Source organism: Grammomys surdaster, unplaced genomic scaffold (assembly GCF_004785775.1).
Source record: "Grammomys surdaster isolate TR1022 unplaced genomic scaffold, NIH_TR_1.0 185, whole genome shotgun sequence".
Taxonomy (NCBI): domain Eukaryota; kingdom Metazoa; phylum Chordata; class Mammalia; order Rodentia; family Muridae; genus Grammomys; species Grammomys surdaster.
This window is the reverse complement of record NW_021604630.1, coordinates 2,514,142-2,538,228: the sequence shown is the minus strand read 5'-3', so window position 1 is coordinate 2,538,228 and position 24,087 is coordinate 2,514,142. Positions and strand designations below refer to the sequence as shown.

General features: G+C 44.6%; 2 protein-coding genes across 10 annotated transcripts in view; one reads left to right on the top strand and one right to left on the bottom strand.

Moving 5' to 3' along the window:
• Nsd3 (nuclear receptor binding SET domain protein 3) overlaps positions 1-981 on the bottom strand; it is a 116,409-nt gene extending 115,428 nt beyond the window's left edge. For 2 of the 5 annotated variants that reach the window (XM_028768281.1, XM_028768283.1), the window contains exon 1: positions 100-504. The gene's annotated coding sequence lies outside the window, so the exon portion shown is untranslated. Of the gene's footprint in view, positions 1-99; positions 591-839 lie in introns of those variants that run through there. The other 3 variants (XM_028768280.1, XM_028768282.1, XM_028768284.1) reach the window with 3 other exon arrangements.
• Positions 982-5,821: 4,840 nt separating this feature from the next.
• On the top strand, positions 5,822-23,557 carry Letm2 (leucine zipper and EF-hand containing transmembrane protein 2). 5 transcript variants are annotated; one of them, XR_003711489.1, is made up of 11 exons: positions 5,822-5,960; positions 6,080-6,489; positions 8,277-8,724; positions 9,932-10,075; positions 14,879-15,016; positions 15,524-15,724; positions 16,824-16,943; positions 20,425-20,538; positions 21,733-21,825; positions 22,322-22,410; positions 23,239-23,557. XR_003711489.1 is itself a non-coding variant. In XM_028768254.1 (11 exons), exons 2-11 carry the CDS (start codon positions 6,443-6,445, stop codon positions 23,299-23,301), a joined length of 1,443 nt encoding a protein of 480 aa, XP_028624087.1. In that variant the 5' UTR covers positions 5,827-5,960; positions 6,080-6,442; the 3' UTR covers positions 23,302-23,557. The 5 variants fall into 5 exon arrangements, 4 of the variants coding, with proteins under 4 accessions (XP_028624086.1, XP_028624088.1, XP_028624087.1 ...); XM_028768254.1 differs by having other exon boundaries at positions 5,827-5,960; positions 22,336-22,410; XM_028768253.1 differs by having other exon boundaries at positions 5,825-5,960; positions 22,336-23,557.
• The last annotated feature ends 530 nt before the right edge of the window (positions 23,558-24,087 follow it).

Genomic DNA, 24,087 nt, shown 5'->3' with positions numbered 1-24,087 from the left:
GGGTCTCACTCCTTACGGGTGCCAGGGTCTTAGGTCGCCCCCACCCCAAAAAGCCTCCTCAGCCCTGACGCGCAACACACACATACACAAGCACTTTACCTTCAGTTTGTTCCATTCTAACCCCCCTGCCGTGTCAGTACGATCACAGGAGAGACACGGAGGCCCAAAGTGGGGCTGGGTTGCCGGCAGCTGCCAGGACCGCGGGCGCAGGAGACGGAACCGAGCTAGGCCTCATGAAATCCTCGGACTAGATTTCCCCCGCGCCGAGCACCCCTGCCATGGCGGCCGGCACTGAGAAGGGCCACGGCCCGGCCGGCCGGGCTCGTTTGCGGGCAGACGGAAGGCTGCGGGCGACGGGGAACGAAGGGGAGGCGGCCGGACGGGGGTCGCCGCGTAGAAGCTGGTGCCGGAGAGGAGCCGGAGGCTGGCGGCCCCGAAGGGCAGCGGGGTCCCAGGGCTCTGGTCGAAAGCTGCACACCTCTCCCAGGCGCCCGGCACCCAGCCCCGGCCTCCGTCCGGATCTCCGCGCCGCCAGCTCCCGCCGCCGTCGCCGCCGCCGCCGCCGCCGCCGCCTCCGCGCACAAAGCCCCCCCCCGCCCCGTTCGGCGCCGCCGCCGCCAAATCCTAGGTCTCCCATTGGTCACAGGCCGCGGCGCCTGCCGGGAAATGCAGTCCGGGACCCGGCGCTGAGAGTGAAGGAGGAAGAGGCTCGTCAGCCGCGGAGAGGAGGGGCGCGCGAGAGTCTGGAGCAGACGCGAGACCGCAGGCGATGAGGCAGAGGGACAGGAAGGGCTGGTGCGGAGGGGCAGCCAGGTCGGGCCTGCGAGGCTAATACTTACTAAACGGCAGCACGTACTAGACGCCATATGGTACTCAAGTGGCCCTGCTCTACAATTCCTAGATGTTAGGAAGAGCCTAATGACCGGTACGCGATGACGCAGACCGGGGAGTGCCGAGGCTCGGGAGTCACAGACAGCCTGACAGCTGTCAGCAGAGCACTCTGGCCCCCGCGTCCCAGACACGGGGCAGCACCTTAGGACGAGAGCCTGAGCCGGGGCAGTCTCCCTCTCTGCCACCGTGAGAGACGGGTAGTTGCAAGCACGGGGGGTGCCGGGCAGAGTCCGCGTCCGGCACAAAAGGCACCACGACCTCCCGGGCAGGCACTGGACCCGGTTGCCCTCTTCCTGCCCGCACCGGGGTACAGAGGCTTGTGGGTAACCAGGAGGACGTCAGCGCGACTGCATCCCGGGCCGCGGGCCACAGCGAGGACTGCGGGCGGGTCACGTGCCCCGGCCCTGCGCTGCTCCGGGCCAGACCTCCGCACCGAGTGACGTGGGGGAATTTATCCCAGAGCGATCACCGGAGAGTGAGAGGAAGGAGGCAGTCCTCTGCAAACCCCTAGCCCTCCCCGTTCTAGGAAATACGAGTAATACAATGACAGGGCCGGGTAAACAGTCTTGAAGGGGTGTGCAGATGTCGTTTCTTGGGACCTGGTGGTAATTACTTAGAAAGTCCGACCCAGAGACGTGAACTTGCAAAGGAAACAGACGTAGCGATCAAATGAGGAAACTGATACACTCTTGCTTTCTGTTCTGAGAATTGCGAAACCCTGTCACTACAAAGTGTCATCCTCCTCTCGGTAGAGACTACAGTACTTGAGCTATTTGCAACCATTACGAGAAATTCCACTGTGTTTCAAATACTACCTCAGAAGTGTGTTTTTAAGGTTTTATAATTTTATGCTCATGAGTGTTTTGCTCACATATATCTGTGCGCCTTGTGCATGCCGTGTCCCCAAGAAGGTCAAAAAAGGTGTCAGATCAACTGGAACTAGTGTTACCATTGGTTGTGAGCAACCTCTTGGGTGAGTGCTAGGAATCAAACCTTGTCCTCTGTAAGAACAAGTGCTTTTAACCATTGATCTATCTCAAAATATTAGAAAAATCTCTACAGTTCGCTGATTTTAATGGGCACTCATACTAAGGGTGATCATGAGAATAATTGCATTGATATTATTATTATTATATTTTCTATTTGGTTTTTGGAGACAGAGTTTCTCTGTGTAACAGTACTGGATGTCCTGGAATTCCCTTTGTAGACTAGGCTGGCCTCAAACTCAGAGATTCACCTGTCTCTGCCTCCCTAGTGCTTTGATCATAGACATGCACCACAATCGACCAGATTTTTTTTTTTTTTTCTGAGACAGAGTTCCTGGCTGTTGAGGAACTTTCTGTGAAGACCAGGTTGTCCTCAACCTAATATAGTTTCTACCTCTGCCTGCCAAGGGCTCTAATTAAGGTGTGTGCCACCATGCAGGGGGCCAATAGTATTGATTTTTCTGTTATTTTGTGTGTGTGTGAATATCAGAGGAGTGCTTGTGGAAGCTAGTTCCAGACTTCTACCATGCTACAGGGCTTGAACTCCAGTCATCGGCGTCACTGCAAGCACCTTTTCAGGCAAGCTACCTCTTTAGCCCACTCTGCTGTTCATCTGTAAAGTCTTGTTAAACCCAGGCTGGTCTTGAACTAATGACAATTGTCCAGCCTCAGCCTCCAGAATATTTGGATTATAAGCATAAACTACCACTCCCAGCTAATCCGTAACCATTTTCTATTTAAGTTTACTCATTTATTTTGAAATGGGGCTTGCTATGTCATCCATGCTACAACTGGATCCAGCAATCCTCCTTCCTCAGTTTACCCACTCAATGAGAATACAGGCTGGGACTACTAGACCAGTCTTTTGTTTGTTTGTTTGTTTGTTTGTTTGTTTTCGAGACAGGATTTCTCTGTATAGCTCTGGCTGTCCTGGAAGTCACTTTGTAGACCAGGCTGGCCTCGAACTCAGAAATCCGCCTGCCTCTGCCTGCCAAGTGCTGGGATTAAAGACATGCGCTACCACTGCCCGGCTTAGACCAGTCTTTTCACTAATTTAGACCTAATCTTTTTGTATTACTACAACTTCAAGGAGCCATAATTGCTTTCACAAGCAGGCAAATTTATAAAATGAGAAAGGTGATCAAGGGAGTGACATGAGCAAACCATGATCCTGCCCCAACCTTCCCGCTTTCCACCTCCTGAATCGCTCTTGCTTTTTTGATCAGCCATTTGGATTTCCCATTTAAGAGTTCATAAATGTCCTTAGAGGTTTTATTTAGGAAAATGGGGACATATAACACTTTGTTTTCATCATCTAACATACTCTGAGTTTCAAAACATTTTTACTCTTTTCAATGGCAAATGAGCGAGCAGCTTATTGAGACAGAAACAGAATAGGTTTCTCCAAGTTATGGTGGAAAAATTCTCAATGGCTTCCCTTCTGAAAAAAAAATATATATATATATATTTTCAATTTATCCTAAACACCAAATTGTCAAGCCTGGTGAGAGTATTCATTGCTTTAAACAGTTGGATTTCATAAGAGGTCTTATCCCTCCCTTTTTAAAAAGAATTGAATTGTTAACTTGTGACTATACTAGAAAATCTACTTTATGTTTTAAATATTGAGTATGGGATACTTCATCTGGCTTATGTTTAATAAATTTTACTGTACCTGTTTGTAAGTGAATAAAAAATTTTTTCCAGTCTAAGAAATCTCATTGTAAAATGATAAGAATGTTATTTTTTTTTAAAAAAAGCAATATTAAAATAATTATTGTAGAGCTTAGAATTTTCAGGGAGAGAAAACAAGGAGAGGAAAACGTTAGCCTGGAAATAGTGCACTTCTTTAATCAGGAACCAGGAAGATCTCAGTGAGTTCGAGGCTAGCCTGGTCTACACAGTGAGTTCCAGGCCAGGCAGGGCTACATAGTGAGACCCTATCTCGAGGCAGGGAAGGAGGCGGTAAGTTTTGTAAATTTCAATTCTTAATGATCAGACTGTGAAACTAACCCTTAGTGGAAAATTGCCTGGCATGCACAAAGGGACCCCTAGCGGCCAAACTGAAAAGTTTTGCTTATTTTAAGTAATCCATTCGGTTAGTTGAATTTTTTTTTTTTTTTTTTTTTTTGGATTAAAAACGGCCTCCATTTCTTTTTTCTTTTCTTTTTTGGTTCTTTTGAAACAGGATCCCACTGTGTAGCCCTGGCTCTCTTGGAACTCACTTTGTAGGCCAGCGTGACCTTGAGCTCACAGAGATCTGCCAGTCTGTCTATTAGGTACCAGGATAAAAGACATGCACTACCACGCCCAGCCCTCAAAACTTATTCTATTTTGTACAGCTCATAATTTTATCATCAGAGTTCTCAAAGGGGAAGGTTGAAGAAAGCTCGAGCCGGGCATGGAGGTACAGGCTTTTAAATCTGAGCAATTTAGAGGACCAGGCAAGTGAATCTCTGAGTTCCAGACCAGCCAGGCCTACATAGTGAAACTCTGTCTCCAGATAGATAGATAGATAGATAGATAGATAGATAGATAATAAATATAAAAACAAAAATCTATCAAGAGCCAAAATTGGTTGTAGTGGTGCACACTTGTAATCCAAACGCTGGGAAGGCAGGCAGGAGATTCAAGAGTTCAAAACCACTTTCTGCAACTACCTATTGAGTTCCAGACCAGCCCGTGTTACATAAGAGTCTCAAAAACTAAATAGAAATTGAAAAAAATTTAAAGCCGGATAAATAAATAGGAACAGGAATGCTTTCAGAACTTTAACTTTCCAAAAGACGGCTTAGTTGCCCGCCCTAGGAACTGACATCGCCTCAAACCCGCAATGCCTATCTTTTTTAACAAGTACTCTAGAATATATTTTGAATGTTGAGATTTCTACACAACTAATGATAAGCTACGACATGAAACTAATTTTTTTTTTAGAGAAAATCAAATTCCGTATCAAGATTTCAGAAGCATTCCAGCTTTAAGACTCCGCAGAAGAAAGGTGTTTTCTCTCAATCCTGCCTCTTCTGCCACCAGGACTCCACAACCTCCTCCGCCAACCGGAGATCTCGAGGCAGTTTCGGAGTTTGAAGGGTGAGGATCGGGAACATCAAATCGATGTCATTAGCGACTCCAAGATGAGTTACAAAGGCGACTGTCAGACCTCAAGGAGCTCTCGGGGAGTTGGCCAGACTACAGAATGTGGGTAGGCAGGGGGAAACGCAGGTTTGTTCCTATAGTACAGACGCTGCCTAAACTAACTCCAACCCAGAAATGACTTCGCGGGCTCGTGCGGGGACCTTACTGCCTTCCGCGCGACTACCGTGAAGGACGCGCGCCCTTCCCAGGATTCGAGAGCTCATTGGATGGCAGTGGCGTCACTCGGAGTGACGTCACAGGGCGAGGCACAGGAGGTGGAACCATGGAGACTGGGTTTCCGGCCCCTCTAGCGTGGGGGCGGGGAGGAATTGGGAAGGTAGGGTTTGGGGCCTTAGTCATCTCGCAGCGGACTCGGGCTCCCTCGGCGTCTCCCGTCAGCCCCCGACCTTTCCCCTAAACTTCGGACATTCTCCCTACGGTGTACCTAACCCCCTTCCAACAATCCCCATACCCACCACAGTCCTCCCCACATTCCGCCGAGGCCACCGGCCGAGAGCCGAGGGCGCCTTTTGCACCGGTGCGGTGCGGCGAGCGCAGGGTGCAGAGGTAACCCCGCAGCGCTGGGCGTGGGGTTCCCCGAAACGCCAGGCCGACTGCCTGGGAGTGGCCCAGGGCCGAGGGCTGGGGAGCCTCCGCAGCAGGCCCGGCCCCCCTCCGGAGGAGCGCCGTCCGCGGTGGGGCTGGTTTCTGAGGTGCTGAGCCCGGTTCTCGATGTTAGCTTTTGAAGCTGAGGTTTCCACGGGCTGGCTGGTGGGGCGTGGGGGAACCTCCTTCCGGCACGATTGCGAGGTAGCAGAGTTATGCCCGTAGCTGAAGAGCGGCTCGGGGTGGAGAACGGTTTTGGTTAAAGGTACAGAGCTAAGTTCGGACTCTAGAGATTCAGCAATCCTAGGATGGGATCCGTTTGCATCTGCACTTGAGCCATTAGTAGGTACCATTACGTCTTCGCTGTTGACACATGAAATTAGTAAGAACTTTTTAAACTTTTGGGTTGGCGGTAAATGAATCCAGGATGTTTACTTTCTACTTGTATTTTCTGGTTACAGATAAAGATGTCTTTCTTCTTTTAACCGTCGCAGCAGATTATAAGACACTGTTGACCAGAAATAAAAAAAAAAAAGCCTTTGGAGGTCATATCGTCTTCACGATCATCTTCTTAGAACCCATTTCTGTGTGTTGGGATCGAAAAAGTACTATTTTCAAATCCAGAGCTAAGAAAATACTGAGGCTGTTGGAAATGAACCTGAACGGAATTTTACACCTTGAATATGCAAATTTCCACTCTTGCATTAGTTTAAAAAAACACACACCTAAATTCTGGTGTTTAATTGACGCTTTTTTAAAATACTAAATTGTTTGCTTCTTTTGCCTAGGTCTCTGTGTTGGTTAGTTGAAACAAAAAAATAAATATGGCCTTCTCCAGTTATAATTCATTCTTAGCTATTTTCTGGACAAGGTAAGGCTTGGAATTTCCCACAGAAATGTATATAAACTCATGCATCTATATGGAAAAATATGTGTTGTAAAAGGATTGGTTTCTGGCCTGACGTGATGAATGCCTTTAGTCCCAGCACTCAGGAGGCAGAAGAAGGGTGGTCTCTGAGTTCAAGGCCAGCCTGGGCTACATAGTGAGACCCTGTCTCCAAAAAAAAGGGGGAGGGGGGAAGAAAAGAAAGATAAGAAAAAAAGTAACTAACAAATCAAAAGGATTGACTTAGTACACAAAACCTTGCTGAGTTCTCAATACATTTTAAGGAAGAACATATTTTAATTTGAACTGCTTAAGAATGTAAGCTGACTAATTTTATAAATAAATGATAGAGGAAAAATAGATAAAACAGTTTCAGAGTAGTGTTTCTGTTATTGATAAAGATTACACGAGGATCTCAGGTATATAGAAGACTAAAATGGCTCCTGAACAAGCTCAGCCCAGGACATGTTCTGGTCTAAGGTCCCTTGTCATCTCACTTATGCATTCAGAGGAATAGTAACTGAACACTCTCCACCTGCCACATTTATTACATATTTTTCCTTTTGGCCATTTATAGAATATATATTGATATGTTTCAAAAATAATATTAAAGAATTGGGAAAAGCCATCCTTTAGCCAAGAACAATCCCCCCCCCTTTCTTTTGTTTGTTTTGGGCTTTTGTTGTTTTTTTTATGAGACATGGTCTCACTTTGTATCTGTCCTAGAACTCACTCAGTAGACCAAGGTGGCCTGCCTCTGCTCCTGAATGCTGCTGAATTTAAAGATGTCTGCCACTCTGATTAGCTGCCTGTTGCTCTCTCTACTTAGATGTGTTGTAGTTTTAAGATCTTATGTTCTAGTTTAATATCAGAATATAAAAACCATTGGTTGAGGTTTCAGTTCTAATTCCTATTTTTAAAGGCTCCTGAGAAATTTCAGGGGAATTTTGTTTCATCACTTTGAGGGAATCCATAGACATACAGACAAAGCAGTATCACCTGATTGGTTAATCCTCACAGGGACTATGAAGTTGTTTCATCAAAATATTCTTGGTTATTAGTAGAGTAGCTAACAGTTCAGATCTTCAGCTGCTTTATGAAAGTAAGACAGTACTGTCAGCCATCATCCCTGACAGAAATATGTTTTTGAATAGATATTTTTTAGATATTTTTTTCTAATAAGATATTTTAAATCTTTTTTGTTACTTAATAACTCAAAAGAACATGCCCCTGGCACCCTTTTGGAGATCACAGGACATCTTGTGGAGTCAGTTCTATCCTTCTACCATCCGGATCCCAAGGATTTAACCAGGGGTTGACAGCAAGTGCCTTTACACCCTTGAACTTTCATCTCACTGGCCCCTAGATGTTTAAATTAATAGTTTCAGAACTTATATAACTTGCTATAACAAATTACTCTTCAGAATTAACTTACTAATATTTTTCATAAGAATATGTTCAATGATTGAGCACAGTTGAGCTGTTTAAGAAGTTAATTTTTAGTGTAGAGGTACAGCTCAGCAGCTGAACACTTGCCTAGCGTGTGTGAACTACTGTTTTTGGCTTTGGTTCCCAGTATAATGTAAGTGGGAGAGCGCACATTGATGCCCAGCAACATACAAGCACACACACACACACACACTTGTATTTCATTCATTAATAAACATCAGTTGCTTATAGCCTTCTTGTCTTGTTTTAACCGGATAAAGTATCCTTTTGTTGTTGTTTGTAGTAATACATCTCACTGAGAGAGTGTTATCCTTCTTTTCCAGATTGCCTAGCCATTCTGTGTACCCTCCCTGCTCTCACTTCCCACCACTTGCATTTTTCCACTTGCCAGATTCTCACTTACGTACAACCTACATGAAAAACTGTGGAAGCAGGAAGTACTCCTATCCCAGTCTAACAGGCAGTAATAAAGTCCATCCACTACGAACTAGACTCTCACAAAAACTGCACACGACATGCTGGCTACAAAATGCCGCCGGTAAACCTCAGCTGGAGCAAACAGGCAAGCCAAAGGTGACAAGCCCTCAGCCTACCAAAGAAGCCGAGACAGAGATTACAGAAGAAAAGCGGTCCTTGAGACAAAAAATCATAGACGAACTTAAGTACTATTACAATGGATTCAGTTTACTTTGGATTGACACCAAAGTCGCTGCCAGAATAGTTTGGAGGCTGCTGCATGGACAGGCGCTAAGCAGACGAGAGAGGCGAAGGGTAGGCAAGAAACCTATTTGAAATGGGAAATAAAAACGAAAACTCCATCTTAAAAATCCTTAAGTAACTTCCTTAGCATAGGCCCTGAGGCTGATGGAGAGCTCTTTCCACACTCCTAACGTAGAAATCCTAACTACTGATCAGAAGCCAAAACTTCACGCCATGCAGGGGTTGGACCCAGAGTCCTGAGCATCTAAGCAGGGGCTCTAGCAGGATCTATGTATGTATCCTCCCAGACCCAGAGAACCTGTTTCATTCTGATTTTACTTCTTTTAACCTGGCTGAAATTCTTACATTTTTATATATCTGCCTACAGAATTGTTAAAATTGTGAGGTTTTTAGGATTTATTTTTATTGTTTTAAATTATGTACAAGTGTGTGTGACTGCATGTGGGTGCGTGCATGTGAGTGTAGGCATCTGTCTGCAGAAGCCAGAGGCATCTGATCTCCTGGAGCTGGAGTTACAGACCATTGTAAGCCTCCTGACGTGGGTGCTGGGAACTGAACTCTGTCCTCTGGAAGAGCAGCAAGTGCTTGTAACTTCTGAGCTGTCTCTCCAACCCTATAATTGTGTTTTTAATCTTTTCAAGGACTTGAAAGGTTTCATGTTTTCTATATCAAAAATATAAGCCGGGGAGTAGTGGCACGTACCTTTAATCCCTGTACTCAGAAGCAGAGGCAGCGCAATGCCAGCCTGGTCTACAGAATGAGTTCCAGGTCAACCAGGGCTACACAGAGAAGCCCTGTCTCAGCTCCCCCATCTAATATATATGTGGTAATACATTAAGTACATATGCACATTTTTAAACCAAATGCAATAGAACATACTGTTAATCATAGGTACTGGGAACACTGAGGTAGGAGCATCAGTTGAGCCCAGGAGTTCAAGATCAGCCTGAGCAACATAGTAAACCCCTCATCTCAAAAAGGAAAAAGTAATGTTAATTAATACAGTGTTTTATAAGAATGTGGGCCCTTAAGAGATGTCATTAATGCATATGGATTGTCATAAGTTTCTTTGAGGATAACCCATATATGGCGCTTGAGAGCTACGTTGAAGAGAAAACTCCACCTTTCTAGCTGTGGAAGACCTTAGTGTTCACACACTCTGAGAGAGAGGCAGGCTTTGTCTTGGTGGTGGGTCTTGTGTGCTTCGGCTGGGGCATGTCCTGCATATGTAACGCTGCTTGTGCATTTGTCTCTTCAGCTGTTGAGAACATGTGCTGATGTCTTCCGCTTGGTCCCGTTTATGGTGTTCATAATTGTACCTTTTATGGAATTCTTGATACCAGTGTTTCTGAAGCTCTTCCCAGACATGTTGCCATCAACTTTTGAAAGTGAATCCAAAAAGGTATACAGGATTTTAAAGCTTTTTTTTAAAAAAAAAAAAAATAGACTTTAGTTTTTAGAGCAGTTATATAGGTTCACAGGAAAACTGGGCAGAAAATAGAGTTGCCATATTCCACTTATCTACCTCTCACACCCCATGGGTTTCCTATTAGTAAGAACTTGCATCAGTGTGGTACATGGTATAACTGAGTGACTAATGCTAATACATTACACACTGTTATTAATGGAAGCACATAGCTGACAATGGGGTTCACTCTGTGGTTCGCAAGTTTCAGCTCTGAGTCACAGGGTCAGTGGATTAGTCTCACTGTTCTAAAACCAACATGTCTTGTGCTTGTTTATGTCTACGGTGTTTCCCTTCAGTCCGGTAACTACAGATGTTTCACTCTAGTTTTGTCTTTCCCAGAATGCCATGCAATTGGAATCACACACTTTTCAGACTGAATTCTTCCACTAAGCCATATGCAATTACAGTTCTCCCATGAGGGACTAGAGAGATGGCTCAGTGCTTAAGAGAATTACTACTGTTGACAGAGGAACTTGATTCAGTTTCTAGCACCCACATGGTGGCTCACAACCATGTGTACCTCTCCACTTTTAGGGGATCCAATGCAAAAAAAAAAAAAAAGAAAAAAAAAAGAAAAAAACTAAAAAAAAAAAAAAACAACTGAAGTTCTTCCCTGAAAAGATATGACTTTACTAGTTCTATTTATGGATAGACAAGTTGGTTTTTTTTTTTTAAATAAGTCATCTTTTGGAAATTGGTTGCTTCTAATTTGGGCAGTGTTGAATAAAATGCTATGAATATTTGTGTTCAGGTTTTTTCTTTTTTAACTTGAGCAAGAGTGGTTGCACACAGTAGGACTACATCTAGCATTGTAAGAGTTTGCTGTCTTCCAGAGCAGCCATGCATTTTGCGTTCCACCTAAGAATGCTGTTCCCTGTCTTTCCCGGCATCTGATAGACTTTGGACATTAGCCATTCTAATTGGTGTGTATTGGTTAGCTGCTTTGGCATCTCTGTAACTTCTTTGTGGAGGTGTATGTTTATTTTGCCCAGCAGTGTGTGTGTGTGTGTGTGTGTGTGTGTGTGTGCACATGTGTGTGAAAGAGAGAGAGAGTATGTGGTGTACATGTATATGAGTGGTCATGCATGTGTACCTTATATAGGGTTCTGATTTATATATACAAGCTCCCCACCTTCTATATATTTAGTAGTGTCTCTCCTCTAAGTCCACGGCTTGCTGATTTGGCTAGTGTAGCTTCTCAGTTGTTCCTGTGTCCCACAGAATAGGACTACAAGCAAGTAGAACTCTAGTTCCTATTTCTGTGTGAGTGAGCACCTTGCCTACTGAGCTATCTCCACAGCCTTTGTGCCCTTTGTAATTGGGTGTTCTTGGTTTCTTGTTCTTTTGGGGTCGTTGGTTGGTTGGTTGGTTGGTTGGTTGGTTAGTTCCTTGGGTTTTTTTGAAATAGGGTTTCTCTGTGTAGCCCTGAGAACTTGATCTGTAGACTAGGCTGCTTTGAACTCAAGAGATTCTTCTGCCTCTGCTTCCCAAGAGCTGGGATTAAAGGCATGGGCCACTGCCTGGATGTTTTGAGTTCTTTCTGTATTTGTGTACCAGTCCTTTATCAAATATATACTTTGTAAATATTTTCTCCAGTCTGTGCCTTTTATTTTTTCCCCATTCCTAGAAATGGAATTAGCTTCTTTATTTTTTTATTTTTATTTTTTCATTACTGTGAATGGATCTCACACATCCCATCTCCCATGGTTCATCTTTTCATAGGACAAACACTTAAAGTGACCATGTCTTTGGAGTTACAAATAGAAGTTGGTTAACAAACTCAAGGTCACTTACATTTTATGTGTGTGGGTGTTTGATCTACATATGTGTCTGTGTATCACATACATGCCTAATACCTGAGGAGGCCAGAAGAGGGCGTTGGGCCTCCTGGAATTAGAGTTATAGAGGATAATGTAGGTGCCAGGAACTGAACCTGGGTCCTCTGGAAGTTGGTGGAGCTGTTTCATCAGCCCCAAATTAGATGATTCTACTATTTTTTTCTAGAATTCTTAAAGTTTTATATTGCATCTTCTAGTATATAATCCAGTTTGTTTTTATGAAAGTTTATAATATCAGTATCACGATTTTATATCTAGTTTTATATTATTGTTTATTAAATGTCCTACCTCTACTATATTTTATTATATATTTGTTTGTTTGTTGAAACAGGGTCTCACTATGTAACTCTGGCTGTCCTGGAACTCACTATGTAGAGCAGGCTGTCCTGTAATTCACTGAGGTCTGCCTGCCTCTGCCTCACAAGTGCTGGCATTCAAAGTGTACACGATTATGCTCCAGCCTCTCTACTGTTATTTTAACTGCTGGAGGGATAGGTCAGGGGAGAAGGAGGAGGGGGTTGGGAAGGAGAAGGAGAGGGCAGGGGAAAGGGGGACAGAGAGAGGAAAGGAAAGAAAAAAGGAAGGATCTATGAGTTCAAGGTCAACCTACTCTACATAGTGAGTTCCAAAAAATAAAAAAGAATGAAGGAGCTGAAGAGATGGCTCAGAGTTTAAGAGCTTGCAGAATCAGGTTCAATTCCCAGCATCCAACATGGTGGCTCAACCATGTGTAACTCCAGTTCCACAGGATCCAGTGCATTCTGGCTCCTGTGTACAGGCATACATGCAGGCAAAATATTCATACATATAAAATAAGAATTAAAGGTTTATTTAGAATAATAATAATAATAAGGTAAACAAACATCTACTGTTACTCTTGTTAATGAGCACAAGTTATGTTCTATTCAGCCAAACCGAGCTCAGTGCCTGTGAGGAGTACAGGGACGGTGCCTTGGTGACCACAGAGGGGGTGGGCTAGAAGAGAAGCTCCTCCCCATCGCCACTCTGTCTCTGCTAGACAACGTCATACGGATGGGAGCCAAGTTCTCCAAGGGACAATGACATCATCTCCCACTTAGTAAGTGGGAGATACTGTCTGAAACACGAGAGAGAAACGGTTGTGCGGAAAGACTTTTGGAGCTGAGGTTCAGTGAGTAGGTGAAATTTTACCACAGTCTGCAAGTCTGGGAGCAGGCTGGTCAAGGAGACAGACAAAAGGACGGCAGGTTGGAAAGCATCACCCACTCTAAGGAGTTCAAACTTGATGATAGTAAATAATAGAAGCTAAAACTTTACATGTATGTGAGTAACACTGTCTTCAGACACCCCGGAAGAGGGCATCTATCCCGTTACAGACACCCCGGAAGAGGGCGTCTATCCCGTTACAGACACCCCGGAAGAGGGCGTCTATCCCGTTACAGATGTCGTCAGCCACCATGTGGGTGCTGGGAACTGAACTCAGGACCTCTGGAAGAGCAGTCAGTGCTCTTAACCACTGAGCCATCGCTCCAGCCCTAGAAGCTAAAACTTTATAAACAGTTTAAACAGTGGGTGGCATGATCAAATCTGTATTTTAGGAAACTAATTTTGCTGGTAGAAAGACTGAAGGGGACAGAGCCAAGAGAAGGAAGGAAGCAGGGTCTTAATCATGAGGTTGACAATGAAATGAAAGATGGAAGACAGATCTGAGAAGAAGTTTCTTTATTCTTTTCTGTTTTGTGCTTGCTTTTGTTTAAGACAGGGTCTTTCTCTATGCAACCCTGGCTAGCCTTGAACTCCTTATGTAGACCAGGCTTGCTTTGAACTCACAGAGATCTACCTGCCTCTGCCCCCTGCATACTGGGATTAAAAGTGTATGCCACCACATCTGGCTCCTTTTTTCTTTCAGTGATGTTAAGAATAGAACCCAGGGCCTTGTGCATGCTTGGCCAGCTCTTACCACTGATCTATACTCCTAGACTGTAATTTGAGATTAAAGTGGAAAAATCAAACTATAGTGTTTAACTGCCTGAAGCTGGTTTGATTTACTTAAACTCTGGATGGGTGCCCTTTGCAAGCTGTTAGAATTACAGGCCTTAGTTTACTTAACATTTAAAACAATCAGGGTCTAGAAACACCCCACAGCATTCCAATGCAGATGTTCTTGAATCCAGGAAGATGGTAGACCAGGGGAGTGGCTTAACTACCTGCTCCTCTCTACCCTGTGACCCAGCATATTGACCGTGATTATTTCAAAATTCTACCACTGCCTATCAATCATTTCTGATGATGAATGAGAGTCATCAACTATTAGTCAACAGTGTCTTAAGAATGCACATTTAATCAGGTGTGTTGCCAAACTCAGGAGGCAGAGGCAGGTGAGTCTTAGTTTGAGCTCAGCCTGGACTATATAGCAAGTTCTAGGACAGCCAAGGATCTATAGAGATACCCTATCTCAGAGAATGTATATTTAATTCTCTTCTGTCTAGTGCTTTTTTTTTTCAAATGTAGTATAGCACATAACACTATATTATAATTATATACTTTTGATTTAGACTGTAAGGTTGATGAGCATAGAGTTAGTGTCTGAGTATTCTTTGTAGTACGGAATCTGGGGCTATGCACCAGAGTTCAGCTTAAGTAGCAGCCTAGATGAGGTTGGGAGGTAGTAACTCATCTAATAACAGAGCCTCTCACTGAGGCTTATCGTCATGGTATTAGTGAGAAATAAATGCAAGATAAAGGAGACAAGTCAAAGAGAAGCTCCTTCAAAGTGGCCTGGCTCTGACAAGCTTACTTAATCAGGCCTGCTAGTAATGTTACTCCACTGTGAGTTGCGGGGATGAACATTAGCGAGGAGGGACTTATTTTCCTCATTACGAACCCACAGTCATGATTAACTTTTTCCTCTTCTATTAAGGAAGAAAAACAGAAAAAGACGATGGCTGCCAAATTGGAAATAGCAAAATTCCTTCAAGAAACAATGACAGAGATGGCGAGGAGAAACCGAGCCAAGTTGGGAGATGCTTCTTCACAGCTTTTCTCCTATGTGAAACAGGTATGAGGGGCTCGTCCCGGGCCAGCGACGTCTGGGCTGGAGTTACCAAAAACCATGTCATCAGGGATCATCCAGATTGTTCAGAATCTTTGAAGTGCCTCGTCTCTAAATTATAAATAAGTAATATTTAAACATTTAGGGTAGTTTGCAATTAAAGAAAATAAAGCCACCTTAAAGTAATCATCTGAAAAGAAATCAGCACAAACTTTAAAAATACTGCTGATTTTTCTAGTGACTAAGTTGGATTCTAGAAAGATTTACAGGGGGTGGGGGTTTAGACTAGGCATTGAGCCCACACACATGCAAGGCAAGTCTCCCACCAATCTGCAACTCTACACTGTTTATCCCCCGTGAGCCACTGGATCCATTTCTATACAGCACATAAAGTCTCTAACTTATTAATTTATTAATTAATAATTAATAATTAATTTATTATTTTTCAAATAATCTATTGAGGTTTGGTTCAGTAAGAGATAGATTTTAATTGGCCTTTGTCCCATTGCCTAGGTCCAAACAGGTCACAAGCCCTCCACTAAGGAGATAGTTCGCTTCTCCAAACTCTTCGAGGATCAGTTAGCCCTGGAACACTTAGACCGACCCCAGCTGGTTGCCCTGTGTAAGCTGCTAGAATTGCAGGCCTTCGGGACAAACAATTTGCTCCGCTTCCAGCTCCTGATGACACTGAAGTCTATAAAAGCAGATGATGAAGTAAGAGCACAGCCACAGCAGTGGGCATCTGGGAGGCACTGGAGGGCACCTTAGCTAACTGCATCGATTTCTGTTGGGTCTGCCATAGAGCCATCCAGCAAAGTGAATGGTTTAAGAAACTATTTCTATGACAACTTCAACTTTTACTACTTACTTCCGTATGAGTTTGTTGTATCTTGAGAAGGTCATTGTAAGCAGCCAGTAAGGTGGATGTATTAGCTGGGAATAATCTAAAGTAGTTAGGACCTGCTGAGAAGGAAATACCAGCTCAGGAGATTCTTGGCAGTACCTACTCTCATCACACACACACACACACACACACACACACACACACACACACATTGTTCTCCTACAGAGGAACTGGTGCCAAAGTAAAGATTCTACTGGGTGAGTTGGTCTGGTGAAAAGAAGGTGGCAGAACACAACGCTAGGAGGAAAACCAAGGTCTGGCTATCTTGCAGAAGGCACCATTTGGACTGTAACTACTAATTAGGCTCCTTTAAAACATGGAAAGACTTTCCTGAATCTCATTCAGCTGCTGTAGTATTCTAATTAGGGGAGCTGTTACCCAAGACAAAGAAGACATAAGCATTGTGGCCCTTTTTGATTTTGGATGTTGCTTTCAGAACTTTGATATGAACAATCCTGGTCCCAGAAGAACCATAGTTTTGGACCACACCATGGAGAACTTGTTATTTATTGGTGGTTCTGTGGCTGTTTCTGGGTGGTGGGCGGTATGGGAAACGGCACTGAGACACTCAGCCAATGGGATCAGGAATCTTTTCACAACAGGTTTTTTTTTTCTAACGGCCCTTAAAATTAAAAGGAAAAGTAGATGTTACAACTAGATGAACTCCAAACCAAGATAGGAAATACTTTACTGACAGAATGCTGGGAGCAGTTCTTTAACTATCTTTTATGGCCGTCTGTTAGTGGTACCCCTTCATGTCAACCTTCTCAAGTGGCAGGGTTACAGCAATCAGTGCAGGGACAGAGGGCCAAAGCATCAGAGTTGGGGTTTCTATCAGTTCTATGGAATATAGGGATTAAGTAAAATTGAAAACCAAGGATCTAACACTGTCCCTTACACTTGTTGCAGATAATTGCCAAAGAAGGGGTGAAGGCTTTAAGTGTGTCAGAACTACAGTCTGCATGCCGGGCCCGGGGGATGAGGTCGCTGGGCCTCACTGAGGAGCAGCTGTGCCAGCAGCTCACAGAGGCAAGCAGCACTCCAGCCCTCCTCACTGAGACTTTCTCCCTAGGACTCACAGACCTCATGTGGGGACTTCTTTCCAAGTTGTGAGTCAGCCTTCCATGGCTGTGACGAAAGGCATCTGAAGGAGGGAGGTTTGTGTTGGCTCATGGCTCCCATGCCTTCAGCCAGTGGTTGCCTGGTCCCAGTTCCCTGGTCCTATGCCAGGGAGTATCTCGCACAGCAGACAAGTCTTGTTCATTTTATGGTGGCCAAGAAGCAAAGAAGGAGGAGCACACCTTTAATCCCAGCACTTGGGAGACAGAGACAGACAGATCTGTGAGCTTGAGGCCAGCCTGGTCTACACAGTGAGTTCCAGGCTGGCTAGGGTTACAAAGTGAAACCCTGGATTTTGTGTTTATAAAAAGGCAAAGAATCAGGAGACAAGGTTTCACAATTCCCTTCAGTGGTCTAACTTCTTCCCAGCAGGCCTCAGCTCTAGAAGTTCCACACTTCCTAATCACACCATAGGCTGTGAACACGTGGAATTCAGGAGAACATTTAAAGTCCAGACCGCTAAGCCACCACACATAATTTGCCTTCGTTCATGGGGTAGTTAGACATACCTGAAGAGGTTTGTCTGCTTTCCCCTTGGACAGGGACAGGGAACCAGTTCTCTACAGTGCCGTTACAAACCACCTTGATTAGAAGTGATCACAATGGCAGCCATTTAGTAGCTTACTGCCCCAAAGGTCACAAGTGCTGGCTGTGGCCTTCCTGGAGTCCCTGGGGAGTAATCCATTCCCAAACTCCTTGAGTTTGTTGGTGGAGCAGAGTTCTCTGCAGCTGTAGGAAGAGAGATATTTTTGCTTCCTCACTGGCTGCCAGCCCCTGTTGTCAGTCAGCTCTAGGAGCCACCTGTATTTCCCTCTTGGCTCCGGCTTCCATCTGCGAAGTCTGCCATGTGCCAGACCCTGCTCATGCCTAGACCTTGGACTTCTGGTTTGGGCCTCCAGATCTTGTGACTAGGTAAAGTCCACCTTGATCTTATCTCAAGAGTACACTGACATGGGACCTCAATTCCATTTGTCAGATCCCTTCATAAAGTATCTAGCCTGGCAATTCTCAACCTCCTGAGGCTGCAGCCCTTGACTACAGCTCGTGTTGTGCTGACCCCAACTATAAAATTATTTTGTTGCTACTTCATAACTAATTTTGCTACTGTTATGAATTGTAATGTAAATATTTGTTTTCTAATGGTCTTAAGTGACCTCTGTGAAATGGGTCACTTGATCCAAGAGGGATTGTGACCCACAACTTGAGAACCGCTGATCTAGATTAATGTTTGAATAACTGGGAGGTATGTGTATATGGTGGATCTTGGGGCCAATTTAGAATTTGGCTACAACAAAGTAGGGCCTTGGCAGAAATTCTCACACACAAGACTATTACTGTTAGTCTCTGCTGACAGATCTTGTCGCGGAGCCCACTTTGGCTGCTTTTCCTTGTGCTCCAAATCAGCATATGGTGTTGGCTTTGGTGGTAGATGTCTGTAGCCCCCATCAGAGAGCACACTGTATTCTAACAGCAGCAGCAGTGTATTCAAAAACCAAGAATTAGCTCCTGTTAGATTCTCATTGTTTTCAGTGTAAAAGCTTCTGTATCATGTTAAGATTATTTGGGGCCAACTGTTGTCACTTGGAAACGCATTAGGTAGCCATTCTTCTCTTAACACAGTACACTAACTAATTGGAAGATGAACATTTATAGAGGGCAATCCAGTGGTTGAAAGGCTGAGGCAGAAGGATTGCCATGAGTTGAGACCAACTTGGGCAATATAGTGAGTTTTAGGACAGCACATGCTTCAGAATGAGACCTTGTCTCAAAAAAATAAATAAAAATAAGATATTAAAAATGGTAAACATGTGACCTATGTTAACCTTACTTATAAAATCAATGAAGCCAGAGACAAGCCACATTCACATATGAGCAAAGTTCAGGCTCTGTTTTTGTTTTTTTGTTTGTTTTTAGTTTTAGTTTTTCGAGACAGGGTTTCTCTGTATAGCCCTCCCTGGCTGTCCTAGAACTCACTCTGTAGACCAGGCTGGCCTCAAACTCAGAAATCCTCCTGCCTCTGCCTGTCAAGTGCTGGGATTAAAGGTGTGCGCCACCACTGCCTGGCTAGTTCAGGCTTTGTTAGAGATTGGATAGCGTTGCTAGCTGAAAAGTAAAACCATGAGGACAAACCACCTCATCTTTCAAAATATAAAAACACATATACTGCCTGCCTTGGTACTGATACCTCTAATCCTAGCAGTCAGGAAGCTGAGGTTTGAGAAACACCAACCAGCCTGGGTCCTAGAGGACACGAGACCCTGTCCTGAAAAACAACAGAAGACATGGCAGCCAGAAGCTTCTGTTGGTCCCTGGAGCTGTAGTCAGAGTCCGCTGTGAGCTGCCTGGTGTGGGTGCTGGGACTGACTGTAGTCCGGTGTGCAGTAGAGCCTGAAGCAGTACAGACACCTAACCACTGAGCCACCTCTGCTGCCCCTATCCTAAATTCTCTTCTCTTCTGTTTGTTTAAAGACAGGCTCTAACTATGTCACCCTGCCTGGCTAGAACTCATTATGTAACCCAAGCTGCCCTTGAGCTCAGAGATCTACTGTCTCCATTTCCTGAGCGCTGGCACTATGGCATTTTTATATGATGGGAACATATCCAGCTATTTAAGGGGGTAGTACTACATCTACTGACATGATTCTGTTTCAATGGGGATAAAAAAGCAAAGGACAAAGGCTGGCAAGATGGCACTTGCTGCAAAAGCCTGACACCTGAGTTTAGTTTCTAGACCAGACAGTGGGAGAGAGAATCCCTTTTCAAAGGTGTCCCTCTGACCTTCACTCAGACCCATACTTATGTTCCCCCCCACACACACACACATATACAAGCAAAGAACAAAACGATATGTGTCACTCATTACATAACATTTACAGAACAGTTGTGACATAGTGGTCCGTGCCTGCAATCCAAGCAGTTAGGAGCCTTGGGACAAGAGGATCACAGGTGAGAGACCTGGGCTATATAGCAAAATTAAAGTAAACACAACAACAGACAAGAAACGTGGCCAATGTGGTGCTTTAATACTCTGATCACACCTTCATTCTGATGCTGACTTCTTTGCTTAAGAAGGCTGTTTTTATTTTGAGACAGCTTCTTATTATGTAGCTCAGGCTGGCCTTGAACTCGACATCCTGCCTCCAACTCCCAACTCTGGATCACAGGCCTGGCTTCTGGGTTATCCTTTCTGACCATCTGTTTTTGCTAAGAGAAGACACTTAGCTATTTGGATCCAGAACTGGGTGGGGAGCTTCAGTGACCAGTGCAAGCAGTTGCTGGGGACTCACCCACGGGTGGGAGCCAGGAGGCTGGTGTTTTTTCATCCTGTGCCACAGGTCCTCTCTAGCTATAGCAGTTATAACGCCATGTCTTGTTACCTCCCGTTCTCTAGTGGCTGGACCTCCACTTGAAGGAGAACGTCCCTCCTTCTCTTTTGCTCCTGTCTCGTACCTTCTACCTGATAGACGTGAAGCCAAAGCCCATTCAACTCCCACCAAGTATAGAGGTAAGTGCACCGGTGCAGACAGAGCCTGGACCCGACCAGCCCAGGCCTCTCCACCTGTGTCTTCTATCAGCGCAGACACTACTTTGGGAATGTAGGTTAGCTGGCTTCTAGTACTCCTCATAGCAACCCCTGTACCTGTCTCCTTTTAAGCTAATGGCTCCTTTCCGTTCCAATCTCATTTGTTCACATTTATATAAATGATAAAGCAAATAAGGACTAACTTAGAATGTTAACTTTTTTCAACTCATTAAATGGTATTTTTTTTTTTTTACCTGTAGTTTTTTGTTGTTGTTTTTTCAAAACAGAATTTCTCTGTGTAGCCCTTGCTATCCTGGAACTAGCTCTATAGACCAGGCTGGCCTCAAAATCAGAGCTCTGCCTGCCCCTACCTCACAAATGCTGAGATTAAGCGGTGGTGCTCCACCGCTGGCAGCTTTATTTTTTTTTATGACTGGGACCGACACCAGAATTGCCAAATTGTTTTGTGGTTTTGGGTTTAGTTTATTTGGTTTGTACCTTACTATGAATCCCTAATTAGCCTGGATCTCACTGTGTAAACCAAGCTGGTCTTGAACTCACAGAGATCCCCTTGACTGTACCTCCTGGATGCTAGGATTAAAGGCATGGGCTGCTCTGCCTGTTTTTGTTTGTTTGTTTTAAGACAACGTCTTACTATGTAGTGCTCAATGACCTAGAACTATATATTTTAAATCCTAGAATATAAATACTATGCAACTTTTGTATATGCTCAGTATTCAAATACTAACTTGTAGGAGCATATTTCATGTAACTCAAGAAACTCTACCAGGCATAGTGGTACACACCTTTGATCCCAGCACTTGGGAGGTAGAGGCAGGTGGATCTCTACAAGTTCAAGACTAGTCTTGTCTACATAGTGAGTTCCAGGACAATCTTCACATTGAAATTCACTTGAAAACAACAAAATAGAGAAAGAGATAGCCAGGCACACAACTTTAATCCCAGCAGAGGTCAGCTCTAGGCCAGCTAGATCTACACGCTGAGACCCTGTCCATACACATACTGTGTGCACACACAGACACACAGACACACCCTTCACAGCCCCCACACATACCCCACAGACAGAGAGAGGCAGACTGCTTAAAGGTTAAGGCACATACTCCTCTACAAAGGTTTCTGAGTAGGACAGTTTACAACTGCATGATGTTTCCCCAGACTCCACAGTCAAACCTTGGGATACCGTCATCTCCGACCCCTGAGTCAAAGGAGAACATTACAGACCCTGCACCTCAGCTAAAGGGAACGAAGGTTAGTTACTCTCTAGTTGATTAAAGTGGAATTTTTTTCTCAGTGTTAATTTTCTTTTCCTTGAAATGAGCTGACAGTGCAGCTCAGGCTGGCTTCCGGCTCGGATCCCTTGCCTCAGCCTCTCTAGGATTGAGATGACAGGTGCACACACCCAGCCAATTCTCTGCATCTCTAATCCTTCCAATGAAACAGAATTCATTGTGTCCAATGCAGTTCTACTTGGTAATAAAGAACATCTATTACACTGCTTAATTTTCTGTTTCTAAGAAAGTTTAACATACAGACTGGGTTTGTAGCTCCCTGGTAAAGGCTTGTGGAAAACATGAAACCATGGTTTCCTTCCCAGTACTGCCAAAGACAATGTTTCAAGTCAACATTTGATTACATGTAATTTTCAGGTTTTTGTCTTTCAAAACCTACATAATATAATAGTTACAAGTTCCTGGTATTCATGGTAGATCAGAGTATGCACTGGCTTAAATCACTAATCTCTCAGTTCTAATGTTTAAGGATGAAGAATTTATACAACTGCCCCCAGTACCATCATCACTCATAACACCAGCAGCAACTATTTCCAAAGAAGCAGTAAGTAACCTACAGAGAAACCTCCCCGGTTATCTGGAAGGGCATTGGAGCTGCAGTACCATGCGTACCACAAACCATGACATCATTCCTGCTGCCATCCAGACAGGAATGTAGGCTGGACTCCAGCCTTCTCATAAGCGCTACCTTTCCCCTTCAACTGTCCAAAAGTAGAGGGAAAAGCCAGCGCCCTGGTGGAGCAACCTAAGCATGAACGTCTAGAAGCTAATTACACTATAGGCAGAGCCTTAGTTTTAAGTGCTAAATGCAAATAGTTCCCACATGTTATGTAGTTTACACAGGCTTCTGATGTCAGGAAATAGAAGCAGGAAAGCAATTAAAGTTTTAGAAAAATACATGTAAATAGGAAATTTCTGTGCCCACTTCTCCCATTTGGGCCAGGTAATTTGGGGGAGGTCAGAAAGCATGACAAGCAAACAGAAGTGGGCGGCTGGGGAGAGGTGAACTGCGTCTGACAGTCCACCGTAGGCCAGTCTGTGAGCCTGTGGCTGGGCTGGCGTTCAGAGGACCCCATGCTTATCACCAAAGCAATCACACCAGTATCATCTCATGGCCACTGTCTCTCTGCGCTTCTTTGGGGAGGGTTGAGGACGTTCACACTGAACGCAGTTCAGGCTTTCCTGGAACTTAGGCCAGGTCTACCTCACCAGCCTCGGGGCAGGGATTACAGACAGTCAGGTGGAGAGCACGGGCATGACACACACGTCGAACATGGCTTGTGGCCATTAGTTTGGATAAGAAGGTCAAAGTGGATGCTCGCAGAATTTAAGCTACTTGTGACCAAAGCCTAAAGTCCTGTTTTATACCCAGATCCTCCAGGCCAAATCCCAGGAGACCTCACAGAACAGCAAGGCTAATTCAAAAGGAGCCTAAGGATCTCCTGAAGATATAGCTCCCTCTCTCCAGGCACTGCCCCTCAGCAGTGGCGTCCATCCACGAAGGAATTCTAGCTAAGACTGTCTGGCTTGAGATAAAGGACCAGCCATTACGTCGTCGGAGGCCTCGTGACCATTCCAGAGATTCGAGCAGTGACACCAAGCTCAGGCCATTTGGAGAAGCTTAATTACAGCCTATCTCTACTGTATGATCTTGTCATCTTAGCAAACGTTGCATAAAGCCACTCCCACCATGCTGTGCCTGAATGGCTTCCTGCTTGCGTGCACTTGGGGAAGGGGACAGTGCTGGGGACTGAGCTGGGCGGAGGGCGTAGTTTCTAGGCAAGCACACTCGCTGAACTGTACCCCCTGCCCTTTTACTTTATATAAATTTCAAGGTAAGATTGAAATTGCCCAGGCTACCTTTGAATTTTCTGTCCCCTCCCTTAATCTCCCAAGTTGCTAGGAATATATAGACGTATGTTACCAGGGCCAATTGGATGTGGACCTTTTAAGAGGAAATGTATTGCACAATGGAGTCAGCTTGGTACCTTGGATACCTCTCTCTGCCTCTTGTGGCTTAGAATCTGTAGTCAGAACACGGGGGACTCCCCAAACCACCTTTAGGACCACCTGACCAGCCTTTGCAGAGGGGCTCCTCAGTAGAACAGCAACATAAGCACCCATGGGCCAGGATGGACATACTTCCCAGTAAGGCAGAAAGAACTTCTTAGAGAAGTGGGAAGGTAAAACAGACAGTGATGCTGGAGGGATTGTTGAGTCA